Source organism: Mytilus californianus, unplaced genomic scaffold (genome assembly GCF_021869535.1).
Source record: "Mytilus californianus isolate M0D057914Y unplaced genomic scaffold, xbMytCali1.0.p SCAF_4, whole genome shotgun sequence".
NCBI classification, from domain to species: domain Eukaryota; kingdom Metazoa; phylum Mollusca; class Bivalvia; order Mytilida; family Mytilidae; genus Mytilus; species Mytilus californianus.
This window is the reverse complement of record NW_026262690.1, coordinates 88728889-88754721: the sequence shown is the minus strand read 5'-3', so window position 1 is coordinate 88754721 and position 25833 is coordinate 88728889. Positions and strand designations below refer to the sequence as shown.

Here is a 25833-nt window from a genome sequence, read left to right as displayed (position 1 = left end):
TGATGATTTTGTGCAGAGTTATGGTCCTTGGACTTAGAAAATTCACTCAAATTATCAGTTTTCCGCACTTTTTTTCGTCATGCTTGAAGATGTTGATTTGCTAATTGGTATATAGTTTTATCATGACAAGTTACAGACCAAGTTTGAATTTTGTTTCGGTTTGATGATTTTTTGCAGAGTTATGGTCCTTGGACTTAGAAAATTCACTTAAATTATCAGTTTTCTGCACTTTTTTTCGTCATGCTTGAAGATATTGACTTGATATTTGTTATATAGTTTACACCATGACAAGTTATAGATCAAGTTAGCATTTTTTTCCAGTACAATTAATTTTTAACCGGTAGGGGACTATGTATTGCCATGCAATACTCTCAGAATGCTTGTTAATTTTGTTTATCACTACACTGAAATATATTTTAATGTTGTTAAAATTGAAATAGTATGTCTGACTACACTTGCAACAGAATTGGTTAACATTTGATTGCTGGTTTAATCTTTAGTGTACCATGAAATTACTTTATATGTATACAGTATAGTACTTAAGGATTGTGTTGTAGGTCTAGTTCCAAATTTGGAGTACCACTATGATGCATATTTTCCATTGAATTATCTGGTACTTACAAAGGCTGTAAACACAAATTCATTGATCTTCCAATGTATCAATTGTCTTCCATAATACACAGAAATTACTATCCACATTTAGTAGTACTTTAACATTATCTTGTTTACCAACTTGTATAGGGCTGAAGTTCTTCAACTTTGATATATATTTTATCAGATTCAACTTGAATATTTGAAGCAGGGATGGAAATATAAAAACAAACTTTCTTTTTGATTTTAAAATCTTATGGACCTAAAGGTGATTTTCAGCTTCCCTAAGGATTTCTATGTTTGTTCATTACTGTTTTGCTTTAGAACTTGTCAGACCACTTTAGCGAGAGGGTATTGATAGTGAATAAGAAATGAACTACACTCCAATGTATAATACAACGTATATACATATATGTGACCAAAGAACAATAATTTTAAGTTTGCTTGTATTCAGTTTACAAAAAAAAAAGAATAATCTGTTAATCGCTAATTTCCCTGGCAATATCCATGACATATGGATTATGATGTCAAAATATTTTGTTCGTGCAAGACTGTGAAAAATCAGTCGACTTAGAGAGAAACATTGGATAGAAATTTACCAAACAGAAACATCAAAGGGCATTTTTTTAAATTAACCATTATCGAAAAAACAAATTTTGTGAACTTCAGGGTAAAAATATCAATGTCCATATAAATTTGCTATTTTTCGTTAAAAATCTCATCAAAGCATCATATGGAAACACTTGGTGATTTACTTTTGATAGTCCTGACTTTGCACAGACACTTTTTCAAGTTATACCATTGGGATGTCAGGGATGAATCTGTTTTTTACAGCATGCCAAGTTTCAATTATTACAATGTTTGCCCAGTTACATTTTCACATTAATGAAAAAAATAACATTAATATTCTAATCGACTATAATTATAATGGATTCATCTTGGTGGCATTGCACAAAATGTCAGAGAATTTTATGTGAATGATAAAACAAGGAGGTGTGGTATGATTGCAAATGAGATGACTATCTACTAATTGATTCATATGTAGTGGAGTAAGGAATTATAGGCAACAGTACGGCCTTCAACAATGGGAAAAATCCATACCATATTGTCCACTGTTTAAGACTTGATATTAGAACAATTCAATTGAGAAAACTAAAGGCCTAATTTATAACAAAACAATTTATTAAAAACAAATATGACAGACAATTGAATCAATGACAACCACTGTAATTTATAGAAAAATATGATATACTGTATATTCAGAAATTTTTGTGATGGGGGAAAATATGTCATGTTTTACGATTTTGTTGGCATATTTTTTACTTGAATTCAGCATTTCCTGAATTTGCAATAACTTATTTCACATTTTTATTCAGTCTTTAACAATCTCGGCAATAAATACTGGCAAAAATTGCTGAATTTACAATACAATGAAAATTATACCTTTTTCATAATAAATTGCACGAATCAAATACATGCATATTTTAATAAATTAATCACAGGTTGACACTTATGCATAACCTGTAATATCAATATGAACAAAGAAAGGATTCTATTGTTAAAGAACAAAATTCTTGTTAAAACATATTTTTTGCAAGCTCTGATTTCTGTATCATTAATTAGTATAAATTAATTGCAAAGATTATAATTGTTGAACCTTATAATGCTGTTAAAAAAAAAATTTATTGAAGAATAGATGGTCTAAATTTTAAATTTTTTTTGCCCAGTCGCAGAAAAAATAAACAGTTATAGACTTGAGAATCTAGCAAGAGGGCAAAGAATAGATGAGTGCAAATTTACACCTTACAAATGAAGTTCAACAGATGAAAATTTGGTATAAAAATTCTGTGGATCTAGCTGAGACTAAAACTTCATATCAAATTTACTCAGTCTATTGTTACAACTTCACAAGGACTGTTTACATAACTTTTATGGGTTTTCTTCAAGATACCTTAAATATCTTTATTTTTTTCAGAAATGAAATCTTTGAAAATCGACGATAAAGGAAAGGAAAAAGCTGTATGTAAATCTGTCTCAAGTAATGAAATCGTTTTGCCTGATGGTGAGTTATTTATGCTGTAGAATGCTATAAAATGAGCAGTACTATCCATTTTAATGGGAAAATATGTGTGAAAAATTATCTTTATTAATTCCTGATCAGTTGGGTATATATGCTCAATTTATTCCAGGTAGGCTGTAATGGTAGTCTTTTCCTCAATTCCTCTGCTCATATCGTAAACTTGGAATGTATGATGGTTTGTCTCGAAGCTGAGACATTTTCACATATGTGATTAAATTTTCGGGGTACGAAGTGAGATTCATTTTTCCGTAAATCAGCACACCTCGAAAATCCTTTCGTGATGCAGCTTCTTGAGGTAAAAAATCTCTTTTTTCACACAATAAGTTTTTCTTTGCATCCATTTGATAATTCCATAATTTTTACACTTTTCTTCTATGGTCATCTGCTCTCCAAATCAGCACAAATGGTTTTGCTCAATCACTTGTTAAAAATTAAAAAAAAAACACTTCCAATATCATTGCACAGAGATATTTTCTTAACACACTGCTTTTGTGTTAGGGATTAGTGATATTAACCCTGATAAGTTCTGTTGATACTGGCAAAATTGGCTGAAAACACTGAAAAACAGAAAATAGTTTCCTGAAATGGTAATGATCGAAAAAAGAATTTCATGGATATTAATCAATGTCCCAAGTGGTTGTCTGTAGTACAGTTTTGTCTGTCTGTCACCAGTTGAAAATTTGCTGCACGAATTGACTGTTATCAAATTATTACATTGCAAGATGTCTCTTGAGGAAATATCTATAGATACAAAGCAATCACCATGTGACAGTCATGTGATAATGTTTTTTTTGTTTTTATTTTATATTTCAGAAGATGAAATTAAAATTGTAATTTTTGCATGCCCCTTTTTGATAAGATTCTTCATGTGTTTTGATAAACAAGAAAAGCAAAAAGATTTTGCAAAAAAATCACCAAAAAATTTCAGATAAACATGAATGGCTTTTGTCTCGTATGTGATGAAAGTTGCAATATGCGAGACAGAGGTATTACTATCCTGGAGTGGTGTGGTCCTCATAAACTATTTGTATAAAGCTTTTAACAGGCTATTATTTAAACTTGGAATTATTTTTAATTATGGAATTTGCATAATTTCTTGTGTTTGAAATTTTTAATAAATTCCATGTTTATTTGGACTTTAATGTTCTGTGCTGCGCACAACACTTTCTATTACAAAGAAGATAGTATGTTTTCAATAGAATGTACTGTGCCGCGCACAACACTATCTATACAAAATACATTGTATGAGAAGTTTTATGAACCACTCAAAACAATATAATACCAAATAAACATGGAATTTATTAAAAATTTCAAGCACAAGAAATTATGCAAATTCCATAATTGAAAATAATTCCAAGTTCAAATAATAGCCTGTTTTTTTATATTTCAGAAGGTAAAAGACCTGGAGGCTTCATTCCTTCTATGCAGATTCTTTATGTTCCGAAGTTTCTGTCTGTCCTATGTCCATTGTCCTTGACCTTATTTTCATGGTTCAGCGACTACTTGAAAAAAAATTATAGTTTTTTTGTCATGTGAACTGCTCACCTATTATGAGTAATATGATATTATATTTGGTATATAGGCTCCTTGCAACTTCTACATGTCCGTCAGACAGGGTTCACCTGACCTCCACCTCATTTCATGGATCAGATGAAGGTTAAAATTAAATGATTAGGTCCGTTTCTCAGATACTATAAGCAGTAGGTCAACTATATGTGGTGTATTGTATGATTGTAAAGGGAACATGTCAATCTGGCAGATTTCATCTGACCTTGACCTCATTTTCATGGTTCATTGGTTGATATTATTAAGTTTTGTGTTTTGGTCTGTTTTTCAAATACTTTAATTAAGCTGTAGGTTAACTATATTTGGTGTATGGAGTGATTGTAAGGTGTACATGTCTGTCTGGCAAGTATCATCTGACTTTTACCTCATTTTCATGATGCATTGGTCAATCTTAGTTTTTGTCTTTTGATCTGTTCTTAGTTACCATAAGCAATAGGTCAACTATTATTGGTGTATGGAATAGTTGTAAGGTGTACATGTCTGTCTGACAGGGTTTGTCTGACCTTTACCTCATTGTCATAGGTCTTATAAAATGTAAAGTCTATAAGATACTTGTAGTAAAACTTCTGATCTTTAAGACTTTCAACATAAAACCAATGGTCAGTAAAGCAGGCGCGGCATTTCAGCGTGTGCAGTCTTGTCTTATTTGTCTTGACAAATAGATATAAGAAGATGTGGTATGAGTGCCAATGAGACAACTCTCCATCCAAGTTACAATTTATAAAAGTAAACCATTATAGGTCAAGGTACGGCCTTCAACACAGAGCATTGGCTCACACCGAACAGCAAGCTATAAAGGGCGTCAAAAATTACTAGTGTAAAACCATTCAAACGGGAAAACCAACGGTCTAATCTATATAAAAACGAGAAACGAAAACATGTATGAACTACATAAACAGACAACTGTTTGTCTGTTCTGTGGTCGGGTTGTTGTCTCTTTGACACATTCCCCATTTCCATTCTCAATTTTAACTACTGTACATCAGATTCCTGACTTGGACAGGTGCAAACATTTGCAGGGGGATTAAACGTTTTAATGGTACCAAACCATCTCCCTTTTCTGAAACAATAAAACATTTTAATATTGAAAAAAGAAAATAAAAAGAAATAAAAAAATTCAGAAGTATCTTTATTTTTGTAGACAGACTTAAGCCTTCAGTAAGGCTATTAAGTCTAGAAGTTATAGATATTAATGGCCTGTAAATAGCTTTAACCATTGATTTTACAACCTAAGAGTTGACATTTTGGGAAAAACATATTAGATGTACATCACATTCCTACTAATGCTGTAATAATTATGGTACATCTGTAGGATACCAGCCGACCATCAGTCAATACATTTCAGAAGGGATGCATATGATGTCTTAAAAACTTTCGAGCGCTTGAAGTTTACTAGCAGTAATCACGCCATTCATAGACAAATAAAATATCAATTTACACTTCTTTTGACAAATGATGACATATTCTGTTAGAACTATTTTCGTAGAACTCTGGGGAATAATATTAATATTCCAAGATCGGAACACTGTCTTTCAATAGAAAGAAAAAAAATTTGAAGAGATGTTAGAATGTGTTTTGAGAAGTGATATTAAGTATTGAAATTTTCTTTTATCAAGTTTGTATCAAGCGAGGCGTCAGAATTTTGTGTAAAATATATTCTTGTGTACTATTTTTGGAAAGTTTGCTATAGCTTGCTATAGCAATAAACTTTCCTATGGCATCAGCCTCAAACCGGAAGTTGGACAGACTATCTTACTATAGGATGTGTGTTCTACTCCTAGATAATGTAGTACTAGTGTTTGAATACTAATTATAGGAAGATGCTTTTGAAATTTTGAGTTACTTCTATTTTGTTAAGCTTACAGCTTGAATAAAAATGGACTGAATGTTCACCGACAATTCAAATGAATCCAACTTCATTTTGAAAATGGGTATCACAAACACTACTTCGCGGATTTGACCTGAAGATAAAATCAATAACATCAACACGAGGCAGCAGTTTCTACGTTTAATTCATTGAAAATTAAGAGGGCCTGATATTTATTTCGAGGTGTGTGTTGGTTTTTTTTTTACATTTATTCATGATATTAAAGAATTCTTATTGTTAAGAATATCGTAATCTTTTCAATTTTTACGTTTGTAAATGGTACAAGTTGTGACCTCTATAAATTATTCATACTTTGAACTGTCAGCCATTTTGTATGTTTATGTTACCTGTAAGGCTGTATGTTTTCCTACGGGATTCCCCAGACATGCGTTTAATCCATAATGTGAACTTCCCGACGGGAGTAAAATAATCCTGGTGTCAGGGGTCTCCTGTCCTCCGATTGAAGAGAAAATAAATACCGTGTTTAAAATATTTCATGAATGAACATTTTCCGGCACCATTTACGATATTTACAAATGTTTATTAAAGACGTAAAAGCTCAAGTGTATCGAAAGTATCCTCATATCTAGGTCCATAACAAACTCGGCCTATAACATAATCGGCCTCACAAATTCGGACTATAATTACTATATATAGACACCCTATGGGATTTTATTTTTAAATTTTCAAATGACTATAACTTGAAAACAGTAAGTGATAGACACACACGGTCTTCAGTAATGATCACAGGACAATTAAACAAATCAAATAAAATATAGGGCGAGTCCCTGGGGGTCACCCCCACCCCCCTTCAATTTGAGAATGTGCTCTTATCTTGTAAACAGTCAAAATCCCCACCCCTAAACCATATATATTCTTGTATAGGACAATAAAACAAATCAAAATGAAATATTAGGGGAATCACTGGGGTCACCCCCACCCCCTTCTGTTTGAGATCATTCAACTTGTAAACGGTTGAGGTCCCCGCCCCTAAGCCATATCATGTATGGGACAATAAAACAAATCAAATGAAATATAGGGTAAGTCCCTGGGGGTCACCCCATCCCCTCCTGTTTGAGAACTTGTAAACGGTCGAGATCCCCACCCCTTAACCATAAATATTCTTTTATGGGACAATAAAACAAATCAATTGAAATATAGGGGAAATCCACGGGGTCACCCCACCCCCTTCCATTTGAAAACTTGCAAAAGGTCGAGATCTCCTCCCAGAAACCATATGTATTCTTGTATGGAACAATAAAACATATCAAATGAAATATAGAGAGTCACAGGGGGTCACCCCCACCCCCTTCCATTTGAAAACTTGCAAACGGTCGAGATCTCCTCCCCGAAACCATATGTATTCTTGTATGGAACAATAAAACATATCAAATGAAATAAAGGTGAGTCACAGGGGGTCACCCCCACCCCCTCCTGTTTGAGAACTTGTGAAGGGTCGAGAATCCCAACCCTCAACCATATATATTCTTGTGTGGGACAATAAAACAAATCAAATGAAATATAGGGAAAGTCCACGGGGTCACACCATCCCCCTTCTTTTGAAAACTTGTAAACTGTCAAGATCCCCACCCCGAAACCATATATATTCTTGTATGGGACAATAAAACAAATCAAATGAAATATAGGGAAGGTCCATGGGGATCACCCCACCCCCCTTCTTTTTGAAAACTTGTAAACGGTCGAGATCCCCATCCTGAAACAATATATATTCTTGTATGGGACAATTAAACAAATCAAATGAAATAAAAGTTGAGTCCCCTGGGGTGACTCCCACCCCCTCCTGTTTGAGAACTTGTAAACGGTTGAGATCCCCACCACTAAACCATATATATTCTTGTATGGGACAAAAAAACAAATCAAATGAAATAAAGGGCGAATCCCCTGGAGATCCCCCCCCCCCCCCCTTTTGAGAACTTGTAAACGGTCGATATCCCCACCCCTAAACCATATATATTCCTGTTCGTCATTTCAAGAAGATTTGAATGACATACAGGGTCAATCCCTAGGCGTCACTTATGCATAACACTTAACTAGACCAAACCAATTTGTATTGGACTTTGCCCAATGTCAAGCGACCATGGGAATGATGAATTATGGGAGACTTCAAAACAGCATCCTGTAACAATTATTTCTTGTTAACAACATGTCAACTCAACACAGAGGCAAAGATAATATCAAATGAATGATTTAAGCGATGATAGTTATTTGTAACCAGTATTTACCCTGTCTCACAAATACAATCTGATAATTATAGATTATCGATGGTTTTTCAAATGAGAGGGTGTTTCTCAGCTACAATCTGATCGAAGGGCAACATCTCAGCTACAAACTCTTTGAAGGGAAACAACCCTGAGATGAGATGTAGAAGAGAAGAGAAACATCTTTGAGTTTGAAAGACCATTGATAATCTATTTATCATTGTTTTTCTAGGCAAAGTCAATGACGTAGCCTCATGATGTCATACCTTCTCTTTCTATTGGATTGAGAAAAACCCATATCTCTTGAGTAGGATGATATGAAAAATTATAACAAAGAAAGATCAAAATAAAATTAGAGAAAATGGTGATAAATAGTTGTTCTTAATGTTTTTATTTATGCAACGATGTGTACAACAGAATGAACACATACCACAACAATCACATTTTTTTTTCTCAAGTATTATTTTGCTACAGTTATTATGCAGAAGAATCTCAATAATTAAGCTTGCATTATCGGTTGTGGAAACTTTCATTAATATAACATGTATTGATTGATGAGTTTATTAATAACAGTATAGGTTGCACTTCTGTATATATAGACAATGCAATTTCCCATAGGAACTCCTTTTACAGCTGAAACTGTGCCACTTTTACTATGAAGATTCGTAAAAAATTATATCCTTGAATGGAAAGTTCATGTGCACTATTATATTTTTCAAAGGTCAAAACATAGGGCTGTGCGGTATATTTTCAACATTTATATACCTTGAACTTTTTTAAGAGTTTAAACTTGTACTAAAATTCTGTATGACCCCTCCCTTCACTTTGGGTCTTCCTCAGAATTTTATTTGGCCACCATCATGCAATGTGTATTTATACTGGTAACATTCATAAGTTATGTATCTATGAGATGAAACATAGAGATCATATCTGGGAACCAGTACGTAAACAAAACAAAATATCTATGAATATTATATATCTCCCCAAAAGAGGTGTGGTTTGTGAAACAGCTGTATTTACAATATGCAACCTATAGGGATATAATAAAGGATGTGAATGCAGGAAGTATGATAAGGTTCTTAACAATATTTGACCCCTGTAATTGCACAATTTGGCCCCTGTAATTGCAGAAGTACTGGGTAGTAAGAATACTCAAGCCTTTCAAAATCGTGTTTAAATTTTATTGATAAATACCGGGTAACAAGGTTTATATAATCTGGACACTTTAGTGCAGAAAAATCACTTGTGAAGTCACAATGACATCATAAAAATGATGAATGACATATTCGAAGAAAACTGACTATTCTACTTATGTGTATGGTCAAGATCGATATGAATCCAAATTTAAGCCTTGCACAAAAAAGTCTCATTTTACACACATTTGCATCTTCTTCAAATTCATCTTGTAGCAAAATAATCTTTTTGGGAAAGACTTTGCTCATTTCAGGGGGACCAAAAAAGTTGCCTTGTCATAGCTTCTCCTTTGTATAGATAAAAAAATCTAGGTGAAGGGAGGGGTCGTACAGAATTTAGATCAAGTTTAAACTCTTACACGTTCGAGGTATATAAATATTGAATTCCTGGAAAATATGACTTACATATATATTAATATTTCAGAAAATACAAGAAAAATCAAATTAAGAAATTTTGAAATGAAATATTTGACCATGAATATCTTTTTCCTTTCAGATACCCCTCTGGGAGAAAGTCAGTTAATGTTAGAAGCATTGAATGGATTTCTTATTCTTTTGGATAGGAAACGGAGGATTTTATTTGTTTCCAAGAATGTTGAAGACCACTTAGGAATCCCCCAGGTAAAATAGGATACTGTGGATATCATTCATTATTGTGGATAGCAATTTATGTGGATTTAGGAAAACTTACATTTTCGTCGATATTTTATATCATGGTTTTGCCAAAGTCTACATACAAGCCTATAGGACATTGGGAATTCTATTGAATATCAAAATTCACGATTCCTCTGTGCCCACGAAAACCACAAAAATTGGTATCCAATGAATAATCAACCCACAGTATGTGCCAAAGAAAGTGCATCAGGACTTTTAGATTTAGGAAACCATTATTGTGAATTTTTTATAAAGTAGGTAAAACGGAAGGCAAAAAAAAAATTATTTCTTTGATACAAAGGTACATTAAATATGTAAATCCTTAAACATGTAAAAAGTGCATCTTAAAACGTGTTCCCAAATGTATTTAATTGATTTACATCCTCTTAACACTTGTGTCCAATTCATGATAAGACATTAAAATTTTGTTATTTTCCTTGTTACATAACCTCTTTTTAAAGAGTAGTAAAATCACATGTATTTTAATGAAACTATTGGAGAAAATAAAAAAAAAAATTGTTAAAACTTTTTTGGAAGTACATGTGAACTAAATCGGAAATAAACACATTAATTCTAAAACCAGTTGTTGGCATGATACGGGTTATGTTCTTCTCATATAATTTATGATAGCATGATACTTAATTCCGTAATGGGAGGGATTTAGCTTGATTTTCATATAATGACTTCTTTTTCACTGAGTTTTACTATGTGTACTGCTGTGAGTTTGTTTATTCTGCATTGACTAGAGGTATAGGGATGGTTGAGATCTCACAAAACATGTTTAATCCTGCTGCATTTATGTGCCTGTCCCAAGACATGAGCCTCCACCCTTTTTAGTCTTGTGTGTTTTTTAATTTTGGTTCATTTATACGTTTCAGAGTTAAGTGTGGTGTCCATTTCGCTAAACTAGTATACATTATTGTTTAGGGGCCAGCTGAAGCCTGCCTCTGGATGCAGGATTTTCTTGCTGCTTTGAAGACCCATTGGTGGCCTTGGGCTGTTTTCTGCTCTTTGGCTGGGCTGTTGTCTCTTTGACACAATCACATTTCCATTCTCAATTCTATGCAGTAAAATTTTTATTTCAAAATATGAAACCTTTTTTTTGTAGAAATTTACTGTAAATGGTAATTTTTTATTTGTGGCTTTTTTTCCCACTATTTTCAACTACCTATACCTACCTATCCTCTTTGCTCCTGGCAGAGCGTAAGGTTGCCACAAGATTTCGCCATCCAGCTCTGTCTTTAGCCTTTGTTTCGGCTTCCCCCGCAGGTCATGTCAAGCTCCTTCAGTTCTGCTTCAATTGTTCGACGCCAGGTGGTTTTGGGTCTTCCTCTTGGTCTCTTCCCCTGGGGCTTCCATCTAAGAGCTATCCTATTTATATTGGATACAGGCATCCTGAGAACATGCCCCAGCCATCTGATGTGCCTCTGTCGAATTTCTTTCATGATACATGTGGACTTAGTAATTTCAAGGAGATGTTCATTTGAAATATGATTTGGCCAGAAGATTTTGCAGATTCGCCTCAGACAATTGTGGTGGAAACTTGAGAGCGATCTCATATCTGTTTTTGTTACTCTCCAGCATTCACTTCCATACAGAAGGACAGATTTAAATTACTGTTATATAGCCTTATATTTGTTTTCCTGTAGTATTGTTTGGACTTCCAAATGGGTCGTAGTCTTTAAAATGCAAATTTTGCATTTGCTAGCCTACTTTTAATATCTTATTGTGTTGGATCTTCTGTACTAACCACAGTTCCTAGATAAGTAAATTTATCTACCTGTTGGATTTCTGTGCCCTCAGCTTTTAGTCTTAAGTTTGATGTTGTGTTAAGTCGCATTTCTTTAGTCTTTTTTGCATTCAATTCTAGTCCAATTTGGCTTGCAAAATGGCTGAGCCGATTTGTCTTTTCCTGCATATTGTCTTGTTTGATGACAGGAGTGCTATATCATCAGCAAATTTTCAAGCTTATGATAAAATTGCAAAAGACTATTCCTTTGCATAAATGTAATCCTTAAGAAATATCGGAAGGAGGGGAACAAAACACACAAAAATGCAATCTTGAAATTCTGAAATTTAACACTGCAAAATAAAAAACTTTATAGTGCTTCATATCATATAAAAATGTAAAAATGTAAAAATGTAATATGTAATATCAAATAATTGTAGTAAAATCCTTTCATAAATGATATTTAAATGCCCTGTCATTAAGTGTCATACTTGCTTGCATACTTGGTCAGTACAATTGTACTGTAAAATGCACATTTGACAAAAGAGAAATGAAATTTGCCAGGAAATTCCTCCAGCTAAAAGGCTTACTTTACAGAATGCAATATGCTCTTTTTCAATATTGAATATTGATATACTGGTATTGCAAAAATAAAGGCTGCTCACCTTTCTGAAAATCTTTAACCTTTTCCTGATTGGTTATACTGATAGTTTGATTTAAAAAAAAGCTATGCAATAAGGTTACAGAAATAAAAAAAATTGATAAGGGCTATTCCATTAAAATGTATGTGGGAGGGTAGGAAGGGACTTTCAAAATATCCCTACAACCAAGAACCATTTTTTAGATAATTTTGCATAATGGTAATAGACACATACTGAAAAAAGACCCATGACCCACATTCAATAATTAAACTTCCCTTCCTACCCTCCCACATACATTTTAATGGAATAGCCCTAAGGTAGTCTGCAGATAACTGACCTGGGTCTGTCGAACTGACAATATACTATTGTATTTGGAGATATTCTCATAATATGTCAGTAATAATAATTTGATAAGGTTGTCATTGTGCTGTGGATTTAGTATTGTTTGTTGGATACCAATTTTCGGGGAATTTCAGCGGGTACAGGGGAACCACAGGTTTAAATGTTCAACAAATTACAAATTTTCTGTTGAAATGTATGCAGACTTTGACAAAATCACAACATCAATAAAATGTACATCATTAAATGGAGAATGAATACATGCATTTATAAATCAGTCTGGATTGGTGTATATTTGATATCATTGAATAAGTAATGTAGCTTTAATAGTAAGCTAAGATGATATCTTCTTTATTTCAGCTATAGGCAATGTTCTAATGAATATGAGTCCCAAAAAGATATTTAATACACATTTACAATATATTTGGTGGCAAAATATCGTTATTGGTAAAGCCTTGGCTCAATTTTAAATTCTTATGACAAAATATCGAAATGAGGCTATTTTGGCAGTTTTAGCAGTTTCTTATTAGATTTAAAAAGTTTAAATTCTTAAAGTAAATGTGAAAGACTAAAACAGAATTATAAATACTAATATCCAACAGATGTCTTATGAATATCTGAAGGATGTTTATATGGTAGAATTACAATTCTTTTTGACTTGAATTCAAAAAATTTGAACAAAAAAGTGACCATGTAATAAATCCAGAATTCTCTCCCCTGTTCTAGTGGGAGTCTTTCCTGTTGTTCTTCAAATAAAACCAACTTTACAGTGTCTACAAGTACCTTTTGCTTTTTTTATTAATTGCTTCCCATCTTGATTATGCATGAAATATTTGCCACTGGACATAAAACAATCAAAATAAGATAAATTAGTCTGTACTAATCTTTTCATATCTTATTCCATTGTATTTCCTGCCAATTCTATACATACAAATTTGCAGAAATTTATTTTATGGGCGAACATTTTGGACAAGGGAGATAACTCTTGACTTTCTTCAAAAAATAGAATTTCTGACATCAGTAGACATTATATATTGATTGTGTCCTTGCATCTTAATACATTTCTACATTAACTTCAGATGGACATTGATAGGAGTAAACTTCAATGCAATAATATTAAGTGAGGATAAAGGAATGATATACAAAATGGAGAATAAATATTTATAAAATATAAATCAGTCTTATCTGGTGTATATATGATAAAGCTAAGTAAACAATGTAGCTTTAAAGAAAGCCAAGAGGATATCATTGTTATTAAACTGTAGTCAATGTTTTATTTGAATTAATTGATGCAGATATTTCTGTTTTCTTCTTTATACAACATTAAGGGTTTTTATCTAAAAATGAACTTTTAAAGGTATCCGCAAATACTCAACAACAAAAGAAATGCACCACCTCCATTATTTTCTTTGGAGTAAAAATTTCTACTGCAAAAAATTTTTTTTTAAAGTATTTGAAATGAATCCAAAAATTCAACACACTTATTTTGAAGTGGTTACCACCAAATTATGTGAAAAAGAGAATTTTCTTAATTTTGATTTTTGGCATCTCGAAAAATTAAAGAATTTTGCAAACTTTTTTGAAAAGTAAAGTCAGCGTTATCATTTCACCTGAAAACAACAATAATGATTTTGATTTCCATTTTCTTTTTCAAATTCTTTTCTAATGACCAATTTGAAATTGACTTATTTCTGACTTTTGTGGTTGAAATCTCCTTTGTAGCCACTGAAGTGAAAATTTCTCTGTAAACTCTGCATTAATTTCAAGGTTATTCTTAAAATTTACTATATTTTGACAAATTTGAACCAAAAACAAAAAATTTTGAACTGCTATACATGATAAGATGTGGTGCTTTATGTGTGTTGTTAAGTATAGTATAAATATAAAATCTGTGGTACCCAGGCTCTATTGTGGTGTTTAGAAAAATATAACAAGGGTCAATTGATAAAGATTTTCTGATTGTGATTAATGTCTGCTGTAATTAATTCTTCTTGTGTTATTTTGACAGCCGGGGTGGTCTTGTGGTAGTGTCCTCGCCTCAAGTGCAGGAGGTCATGGGTTTGATCCCCTGCTGGTTCAAACCAAAAACTTTGAAACTTGACACTCCTTATATGGAGCAAAAAATTTTTACTGTTGCTTATTCAATAATGTATACCTCACATCTCTTTTTACATGTATTTGATATTTAGTAGAAATGTAAAAGTACTTTCTTCAATTAAACAACAGTTCTTGTAATTAGTTTGTTTGCATTTAAGGTGCAGTTAATTGGAAAAACAGTTGAAGACTTTATTGAAGAGAAAGACATACCAGAATTACGGAAACAATTCAATTTAAAGTTTATGTCCCAGAGCGACAGATGTGAATCTATGGAAGCTGATGGTATGTTTACAGTCATTCAATAGAAAGATCTTCTGCTAAATTAATTGTCCTATTCTAGTGATTTGATTAATTCTAGAATTTCTATCCTGGCGGTTATAGAGTGATTATTCTGGAACTAAACGAATATCCAAAATAAAAATAAAATACCCCCCACAAAATAAAGAAGGGAAAGAAAGAGAGAGTAAAACATTTGTATTATTTAAATGAACAGTTGATTGCTGAAACCACCAAGCCTTAAATACAAATATCTACAATTCATATTTATGTAAGTATTTTTTCAACATTATGGAATATTTTTCAGAATTGTTATGTTCATTTTACCATTAGTTAATTCAGGCATGCAATGGTTTATTCTATTGAAGTTCATCCTTCATTTCTATTCTGATAGATTGTTTGCTTGGTAGAACTTTGAACTAAAGTATATGGATGGTTTAAAATGGCATCAAGCTGTAGGGGTTCTTTTAGATTATGGAGATGCTTTTAAATTTGTCTTCCCAGTTAGGAGCCTTGGTAGAGTGGTCAGAGTAGTGCTCTGCAGTGCTCACTAGCCTATCAGCACTGAGGTCAGGAGTTTAAATCCTGCTCATGACTGTTTAATTACGATCTTATTTGACTAGGATTGACAATTTTCTTACCAAAGGTTGGCGGTTCTCTCCCAGTACACTGGCTTCCTCCACTAACAAAAACTTGCCTCTCTGATATAGCCAAGAGTGCTGAAAGTGGCATTAAAACTCCCAACAATCATTAAATCTTTCTAGCTGGATCATGTATTTTTTTGTTGTTGCTTTTGATGACTATCTTGATGCAAACAAGTAAAACAGTAGGCATGGCCTTATTTATCAAAAACATTTTATTTTGGTATTTATTAGTTATCAACATTTAAATCATTGGCATCTCTCTGTAGGAGATCAGAAATATCAAAGGGCGTGTAAACATTTCTGACAAAAATTGAAATAAATGTATTACTATAATTGTCCCAATTAATGAATATTTCTGTAATGTTAAAAAAGGAATGTGCACTGAGTAAATGTCAATCAGACAACCCTCTAACAAAACATTTTATTCCAGTGCAAATTTTCACAATAATGATGTGGTGATATTGTCATAATTGGCATTATCCGTTTCTATAAATGAATTGTGGTATTCTTCAATGAGACAGCAACCCAAAAACACAAACAACCAATACCTTGGTATACTTTTGGTTTCTGTTGGAACATTATTGGATAACAGCATTTATTTTTCATCTAATTTTGATGCAGTTATGTCCCTTACCCACTAAATGTTGCTTCAATTTTTAGCTGACTTAGCATAAAAGGCCATATGAGCTATTGTCATCGGTTGGTGTCTGTGATTCATCATGTACAAACTTTACAAATACTAATCTTCTTCTCTGATGCCACTTTTCTGAATTTAACCAAATTTTCAAAAAATGATATATGGAGTTTTTTTCAACAAGCCGGATATCAAAATGTTATTAAAATTGGCTGAAAAAATATGATTTATTGGTTATTCCCCCTGCAAACAGTTTCGGGGATATATATTATTCATCCTGTCTGGTCCAAGGACACAGTTATCGTCCTTTGGTTTTCGTTGTCTACGAATATAGTCCCTAGTGTGAACAGTGTATAACTTGCATTTTTTTTTGATACACTTTCCCAATTTATTTCTTGATATTTTATGCATGAAATATTAAGTAAGGGGATGAAATTACATGTTAAAAAAATTTGGGTGCTGAATCTTTATGTTAAGTAGTGATTTGGTCCAGTTAAAAAAGGTCAAAAATTAGAATGTCTGAAGCTGTCAAACTGAATTTTAGCCCCCCTTAACACAGAATTGTCAATATTTTGAGTTAGAGCTGGTAGAAGTTTCTATAATTTTGATATTATTTGTATCAATAGTAGTACACTACACTGTAAAAAAATTTTTGAGATAGAGCAGGTGCGATTTTTTTAATTTAAATTTACTGTCTAAAAGAAATGCACTACGAAATAACTGTGTTCTCGGGCCTAAGAGATGAATTCCGTAAATGTAGATTCTGTACTTTGGCAACTTTCCTGAATGGTTTGCTGGTTTCAATTTGTCAAACTCAATAAAAGTAAAGGATTTACATCTTTGTATGACAGAAATTCTGTTAAAATAAGCATTTTGGCATTATACGGCTAAAATAAGCATTTTAAAGCAGTTTCCATTTTATGCCTAAGAGCCATGCTGACTTTCTATCTGACAGCTTTTTATGTTCCTGATATTTGTGTTTCTATGCTTAAATCAAATTTAATTAGCCATTTGTGAACTCGGAATCTAGAGAAAAGTAGATTATCACAGAAAAAATGTGCAGAATATTTGTATTTATGTCCCTGGTTAAACGGCCTGTTTGATGTATGTGAAATGTGAAGAGCTTTGTACATAAAATCTGTAGTCCATCACAAATATTTCACTAAATCTGTAAAAAAAACACTTTACAATGATCAGTACACCCTATTCATTTCATATGCTACCATAATTTTCTTCTTTAGGATAGTAAGTGGTTCAAATATATGCCAAATGAGACTAATACTACATGCAAGTTTTCCATTGAAAAGTGAAAAACTGGTCATCAAACCATGCTGTCTGCAAAAAAAAGTTGAATTCAAGAGTCCTTTTGCAATTAGACTTCTTGTATCATGACATCTTAGCATAGAAATGAGCAAAAAGTAACAAATTTCAATTTCTTATAGCCTCTGTGTGCATTTTTATATGTAAATATGGGCTACGGCCTAAATCGACTCTAAATAATTCTCAGTCTTACATGGCCTAAGACCATTTTATACTCATGTGGTATGCTTTTTGTAACTTTTCTTTACATTTAAAGTACATTTAATATATATGGAAGAATAATGTATGGTAAAAAAACTTCAAAAACTTCAAATTGGTTGAAAAAAATGCATGTTTATGTAAGGCTTCCCTTAATTCGAAAATCTCTATTTTCAGGCACAGGCTCATATAAATTTGACTTTTGAATAACTGAAATAAATCTGATAAATCAAATGAGTGTTCCGTTGCTTTTAATACTTATTATATTAAATTCAAGAGTATTTAAAAAGCAAATTTTTGCAATATTTAAATTTTTTAGGCCAAAATCTTGACAGTTGAAAATATTTTATTTAAACGTCAAAAATAAACATCCAAATTTCAATATTAAAATGGCCCTAGTTTCTATAATATATATCCTATGGCCATGAAACTTGGCCAACTATCTTATAAATGCCTAAGCTTAGGTCATGCAAAGTTTTATTAAAATTGGTCAAGTCTTTCTATCCTATTAGGTCCAAGGACACAGTTATCGTCCTTTGGTTTTCGTTGTCTACGAATATAGTCCCTAGTGTGAACAGTGTATAACTTGCATTTTTTTTTGATACACTTTCCCAATTAATTTCTTGATATTTTATGCATGAAATATTAAGTAAGGGGATGAAATTACATGTTAAAAAAATTTGGGTGCTGAATCTTTATGTTAAGTAGTGATTTGGTCCAGTTAAAAAAGGTCAAAAATTAGAATGTCTGAAGCTGTCAAACTGAATTTTAGCCCCCCTTAACACAGAATTGTCAATATTTTGAGTTAGAGCTGGTAGAAGTTTCTATAATTTTGATATTATTTGTATCAATAGTAGTACACTACACTGTAAAAAAATTTTTGAGATAGAGCAGGTGCGATTTTTTTAATTTAAATTTACTGTCTAAAAGAAATGCACTACGAAATAACTGTGTTCTCGGGCCGTCTGCCTGTCCGTTTATCTGTCTATGTGCCTTGCAAACAAAACTCCTCCTGAAATGGCTGGACCAATATCGATGAAGCTTTACACAGTTGTCTGTTTGCTCTACCATATGTCTCCTAAAATTCACATAAAAAAAAAAGATTGACATTATGGTATCTAATAATTTTGTAGTATGCGTCTTTAGTTGATTTGCTAGACATGGCCTACAGTCCCTCCTCCATTTGACTCCCATTGTATTGATTGATTGGTTTTTTAACGCTATTTGTTCTATTTCGTGGTGGTTGGTTTTTATTGGTGGACGGAGCCAGAGTGCCCAGAGAGAACCACCGACCTTCGGTAGGAAAACTGACAATCCTAGTCAATTAAGATTGGAGTTGAGTGCACCTGCCCCGTGCAGGATTCGAACTCACAACTTCAGTGTTGACTGGCTAGTGATACAGTAGTTGGACTACTTAAACCACTCGGCCCCCGAGGCCCCCGACTCAATTTGTAGAAAATGTTCTTCTATTGAAAAACATAAGAAAAAGATAAAATGATATCTTTCTTAAACATATATGCTTATCATATATTTAATTAGGAAGGAAAGTTAGAAAAAAAAGAGCAAATATTATACTTTGTTACAAACATACAAATGTATTTATTATATACCATAAATACCTTCTCTATTCATTTTGTTCTATTGACGCAGAAAATATTTGTAATCATCTGCAAAATTATAACACAATTCTCTGGAGAAAATATTGTGATGGAAAATAATAATTGAATAGTATTTCATCAGAGTTTTGTGTGAAGTATGATAACCCATGGGTATAACAAATACTCGCTTATTTTTTAAGCTTAAAATAAAAAAGCTACAAGGAAGGAATTAAATGGAAACGTAAAATACAGTGTTTTGAAAAAAAATGTGTTGTTATTTAATTCTAAAATTTGAAATGTGAAATAATGAATAGCCTTTTATAACACATTAATCAAAAAACCTTCTAAAAATCTTAATTGAATTTATCATTAGATGAAAAACAGAAATTATTTTGCAGATTTTTAGATCTTCTCATTTAAATGATAAAGAAACACCGGTTGTGAACAAAATGAATCAAACACCATTTAAATTATCAGACATTGTCGAAAAATTCTATTTTTTATTTGAAATAATTTCAGGTTTTTAATTAAACATCAATTAAAACACATTGATTGACACATTTGTTGTAATCTATTCTTAAAGAAATAATTGCAGTATGACTTCTTAAATCTAACATCATTTTAGAGACTTTGTTTTACAAATCTGTTGTAACTAGAATTATTATGAGTCTGGAATGAGGCATCATTTTAAAGACTTTGTTTTACAAATCTGTTGCAACTAGAAATAATTACAAGTCTGGAATCAAGAATCATTTGAAAAGACATTGTTTTACAAATCTGCTGTAACTAGAAATAATTACAAGTCTGGAATCAAGCATCATTTAAAAGACATTGTTTTACAAATCTGCTGCAACTTTGATATTAGATTGTAGACTGCTGTCAACTAAATTACTGGAAAGTAAGAAATCGATGTTGCAGCTTCTTCATAGAAAGCTTTAAATATTTATGTCTTTCACAGATCTTATGTACAGTTCTCCATTATGCCATCTTAGGACAAATTCAATTGCTATTTAGTTCTTTCTTGAATTTCTGTTGACATTCAGTCTGGTTTATTTACATTTTGGTAAATTGTTAAACATTGGCAGTTTGCAAACTATTTTTTGTAAACAAATCTTACAATGTTTTAGAAGTCAGGCATTATCAATGTAAACTTAAAGTTGAATGATAAAGAAAAAAAGAAGGTTGAGGAAAAAATAATCATTGATGCCAGGACTGATCAGGGGGACTCTCCCTTAAGTTGGACGCCTTATACAATCTACTGCTCCTACTTACTCATTATTTCACTACTGTACATTGACAGGTTTAGAATCCCTCATAAACTGCCATTAGAAGCTAATTATAGTGCCTAATTTACCCTCAGAACTCCTCTGAACTAAACATAAAGTGTGTTTTAGCTGCTGTTCTGGGTAAGTATTAAAGAGGGACAGTTTTGCCATTGTACACAAATTTTTGCCTCAAACTACAGTGGCAGAGTTGTGTAAATAGTTCAACTAGAGTGATAATTTACTGTCAACTCTGAGATTATGAGTTCTGAATCAGAAAAAGATCTTAATTGACCAGGATTGCAAGTTTTCCTGCAAGTGTCCATGCTTTTTTTGGGATACTCCTGCTTCTTTCACTAAACAGAACTGGCCATTGTGATACAGCCAAGGTAGCTGAAAGTGGCATTAAACAACCAATAAGCAAACACACTACATGTTTAACGTTAATACTCACTAGTCTTTGTATTTTAGGGGACTCTGTGGTCAATTGGTCTAATTAGTCAATCTACTGTATCACTAGCCATTCAACACTGAGCTTGTGAGTTTGAAACCCACATGTGGCAGGTGCGCTCGTCTCCAATCTTAATTGACTAGAATTGTCAGTTTTCCTACCAAAGGGCAGTGGTTTTCTCCGAGCACTCCTGCTCCCTCACCCAGTAAAGACTGACTGCCAAGAAATAGCACAATAGTACTGAAAGTGGCATTAAACACCAATCAATCAATTAATCTTTGTATTTTTGTCAGCACTGTACTGTGACTGTGTCATGTTATCTAAGGCTATAACACTATAAAGTACTTGAAAAAAAAATTAAATAAAACAGAGTGTTTAAATATCCTAATTCATGGGGTTTTATTAATCCTCTACAAATTACTTTTATTGGTATAATCTCTAATCATATTCTAAGTATAATTTATTTTTCTTTGGAAGATAGCCATCCAGAAGTTAAGGGTAAGAGTTATGCTTCTTTGATTGTGATATGATTGTTATATACATGTATTCAGAATGGATTTTGCAGTTTGTAATACGTCAACTTGAGTGTTTGGTGGAAAAAGTGTGAATGCATGTAATGCCTCAGTTAATGCATGCTTTATTTTTTTTCTCTTATTCTTCATGCATGCCATTTAAACCAGTCCTGACCAGCTAGATAATTTTTGATAAAAGACAATTTGATTAGATTGTCTCATGTAATTTGCTGCCAAAGCTATTTTGACGATTTTTATATTTATTATTAAAGAATCTGATTCTGCCACTCTACCCCAATAATTATTGTGTCAATTGACAGCAGGACTGTACTACCATATAAGGATTGCTTTTGTCGTCTGCTTCATTGTCAGTTTCACACTTTGTTGATCCACATGTCCTTGAAAATGGCTTGACAGAATTCAACCATTCTTCTACCGAATATGAACTTGTGCATGTGCTATTTTGCTTTTTGATTTGAATGGTTTATGGGTCTTCCCAAACAAAACATGGACTTAACCATTACAGCATATACTGTTTGGCAACAGTAGGCTGCACAAACTCCTTGGAAGACTCTATTATTTTGTTAATGTTATTCATCAATTCCAAATTTAGAAATTTTGTAAGTTTAAAATGCTCAACAACCTTTGAAGTTGATTATTTTAAGTAGATGAATATCATTATCAATTGGGTAATCTAGTTGAATCTATTTTTATCATCTAGTATAAGGCCTTCTATTCTTAAATATACAGATATTGTATACCAGTACTAGAAAAAAAAATGATATAATTTATGTGGGGTATTTTTCTTTGATTATGTAAAACATGTCCTTTTTTCTTCCAATTTCAATTATGTTTAGGGTCTGACTCAATTTTAAGACTGGAGAATGAAATAATATATGCATAATGTTTTGAATAATAAGTATCTTTTAAGATGGCAAGAAACAAGTGAAGAAGTTCAAAATGTCTTACTTTTCTACTTGATTCTCAAGATGGCTTAGATATATTATCAATATTCTGGGAAATTGTACTGTATATGCCACAATATAAGACTGATAGTTTTCCTTTGTAGAATGAGTGAACTCATCATAGATATTAGTGTTAAAATTTTGTACACCAGACATGCTTTACGTCTTCAAAAGACTCATCAGGGACCCTCAATTAAAAAAGTTAAAAAGGCTAAAAAATGTATGAAGTTCAAGAGCATTGAATGCCCAAAATTCGGAAAAGATTTCCAAAAGTACAGCTAAGGGATTTTTTTCCTGGGTAAGAAAATCCCTAGTAATTCTAAACATTCCAAGTTTGGCAAACTGTTGATTTTACCAAAATACCGAACTCCAAGGTAAATTCAAAAAGGTGAAGTCATATTCCTGACTTGGAACAGACATTTTTCGATGAAAATAGTGGGTTAAACCTGGTTTAATAGATAGCTAACCTCCCACTTGTATGACAGTTGTTTATGGTTCTGTTTTATTGACAAAATAGTAATATTGACTAATTTTATGAGAATATTGTATGTTCATAGTTGAAGACCATAGAGTTTATCTGTGATATTGTTTATGCATTTTTAAGTATAAGTTGCTTTGTCAATAACCTTTGCTTGCATGTGAGGTAGCTGCATGTTATTTGTGGATTTATTTCATGAATTTAGATGTTCAACGAAGTGCCAATATGCTTGATGGGGATAACTTGCTCATGACTGCTTTGATAACTGTTTTTAAATGATAAAATTGATATATTAAGGCAGGGTTGGATTTATTGTCGAGCCTTCGACTTTTGTCGAAAAAGCGAGACATAGCGATCCTACATTCCGTCGGCGTCGGCGTCGTCGTCGTCGGCGGCGGCGGCGGCGTCCACAAATATTCACTCTGTGGTTAAAGTTTTTGAAATTTTAATAACTTTCTTAAACTAACCTGGATTTCTACCAAACTTAGACAGAAGCTTGTTTATGATCATAAGATAATATTCAAAAGTAAATTTTGTAAAAAAAAAATTCCATTTTTTCCGTATTTTACTTATAAATGGACTTAGTTTTTCTGCCAAGAAACATTACATTCACTCTGTGGTTAAAGTTTTTGAAATTTTAATAACTTTCTTAAACTATGCTGGATTTCTACCAAACTTGGAAAGAAGCTTGTTTATGATCATAAGATAGTATCCAGAAGTAAATTTTGTAAAAAAAAAAATCCATTTTTTTCCATATTTTACTTATAATTGGACTTAGTTTTTCTGCCAGTTAACATTACATTCACTCTGTGGTTAAAGTTTTTAAAATTTTAACAACTTTCTTAAACTATCCTGGATTTGTACCAAACTTGGAAAGAAGCTTGTTTATGATTAAAAGCTAGTATCTAGAAGAAAATTTTGTTAAAATTTTGTTCGATTTTTTCCGTATTTTTCTTATAAATGGACTTTGTTTTTCTTCCAGTTAACATTACATACAGTCTGCAGTTTAAGTTTTTAAAACATTTATTAGATTCATAAACTATCCTGGATTTTTACCAAACTTGGACAGAAGCTACTTACAATCAAAAGATAGTATAGAGAGGAATATTTTTATTAATTTTTTTCCTCATTTTTGTTGAGCCTGCGATTAACAGCAAAAGTAGGCGAGACACTGGGTTCCGCGGTACCCTTACGAATTTTATAATGTACATAAGAATAAAGATGGGTGTTTGAAAAATGTCAAGCAGTCACTAAATTACTTTATTAGTTCAAAGATGTTAGCCCATAAAACATTTAAATGACATGAGAAATCAGCCTATAGTAAAAGAGTATTTCTGGTAATGGAAATGATATGGATCAAACGTATTATCTATAGGATTGTATGCAGAGTTTAGCAAAACTATGAAATCAAGCTTCCTTGAATATACAATTTTTCCTCAATCCATGAAAATTTGTACCCATGAAAACTAATTCATCCACAGTATCTAGACTACATTAAAATGTAAAGTTATTTTTGGTGGAGTTTTTATACGACCGCAAAAAACTTGTGTTCGTATAATGCTATCATGTTGTTCGTCGTCGTCCGAAGACACATTTGGTTTCCGGACAATAACTTTAGTTTAAGTGAATGGATCTCTATGAAATTTTACCAGAAGGTTCAACTATCACAAAAGGAAGGGTGGGATTGATTTAGGGGGTTATTGTACCAACAGTTTAGGAATGAGGGTCCAAAAACAAGCATTGTAGTTTCCAGACAATAACTTGGGTGTAGGTGTATGGGTCTCTCTGAAATTATACCACAAGGTTCCATATCGCAAAGGGAAGGCTGGGATTGAGGTTGGGGGTAATTGCCCCAAACGTTCAGGAATTAGGGACAAAAAAGGGGCCAAAAATAAGCATTATTCTAGTTTCTAGACAATAACTTATGTTTAAGTGTATGGATCTCTCTGAAATTGTACTACAAGGTTCCATACTACAAAGGGAAGGCTGGGATTGAGTTTGCGCGTAATTGCCACGAATGTTTAAAAATTAGGGTAAAAAAGGGGCCAAAAACAAGCATTTTCCTAGTTTCAAGACAATAACTTGTGTTATTGCAAACTCAATGAAAGTTTTCCACAGTGCCATCTCTATCTTGACCAGGTATTTAAACTTTTGTAAATTCACCTGTCCTATTGAATGAATACAATAGCTATTTTTCTCTGTGTAGTTTATTCACTGGGACCTTTAAATTTCTTCTAAGAGAAATCTATCACTCATTGATTAATTTACCTGAGTAAAAAAAATTTCTTATATATAGACAAAAATACTTTTATTATACTCATTAACTGCATGTGATGATGTAATCATTCAATATTAATAATATATTTTCATTCAGTTTAATATAAACATTGATTCAATCATAAAAAGTTGATTTCTAACAAAAGTTTTATCAATGTTCCTATTGAAATTTGATTTTTTTTTTGTTTAGTTATAGAATACATTTAAGAAGATCTTAATTTGAACATCATAATTTTCAAGTT

General features: G+C 32.3%; 1 protein-coding gene across 1 annotated transcript in view; it reads left to right on the top strand.

Annotated features, from left to right (window-relative positions):
* Positions 1-25833, top strand: part of LOC127738869 (aryl hydrocarbon receptor-like) — a 109372-nt gene that overhangs the window by 48102 nt on the left and 35437 nt on the right. Inside the window, exons 4-6 of the mRNA XM_052250324.1 lie at positions 2567-2653; positions 10013-10137; positions 15135-15258. Of these exons, the coding sequence (XP_052106284.1) occupies positions 2567-2653; positions 10013-10137; positions 15135-15258 (336 nt within the window). The remainder of the gene's footprint in view (positions 1-2566; positions 2654-10012; positions 10138-15134; positions 15259-25833) is intronic.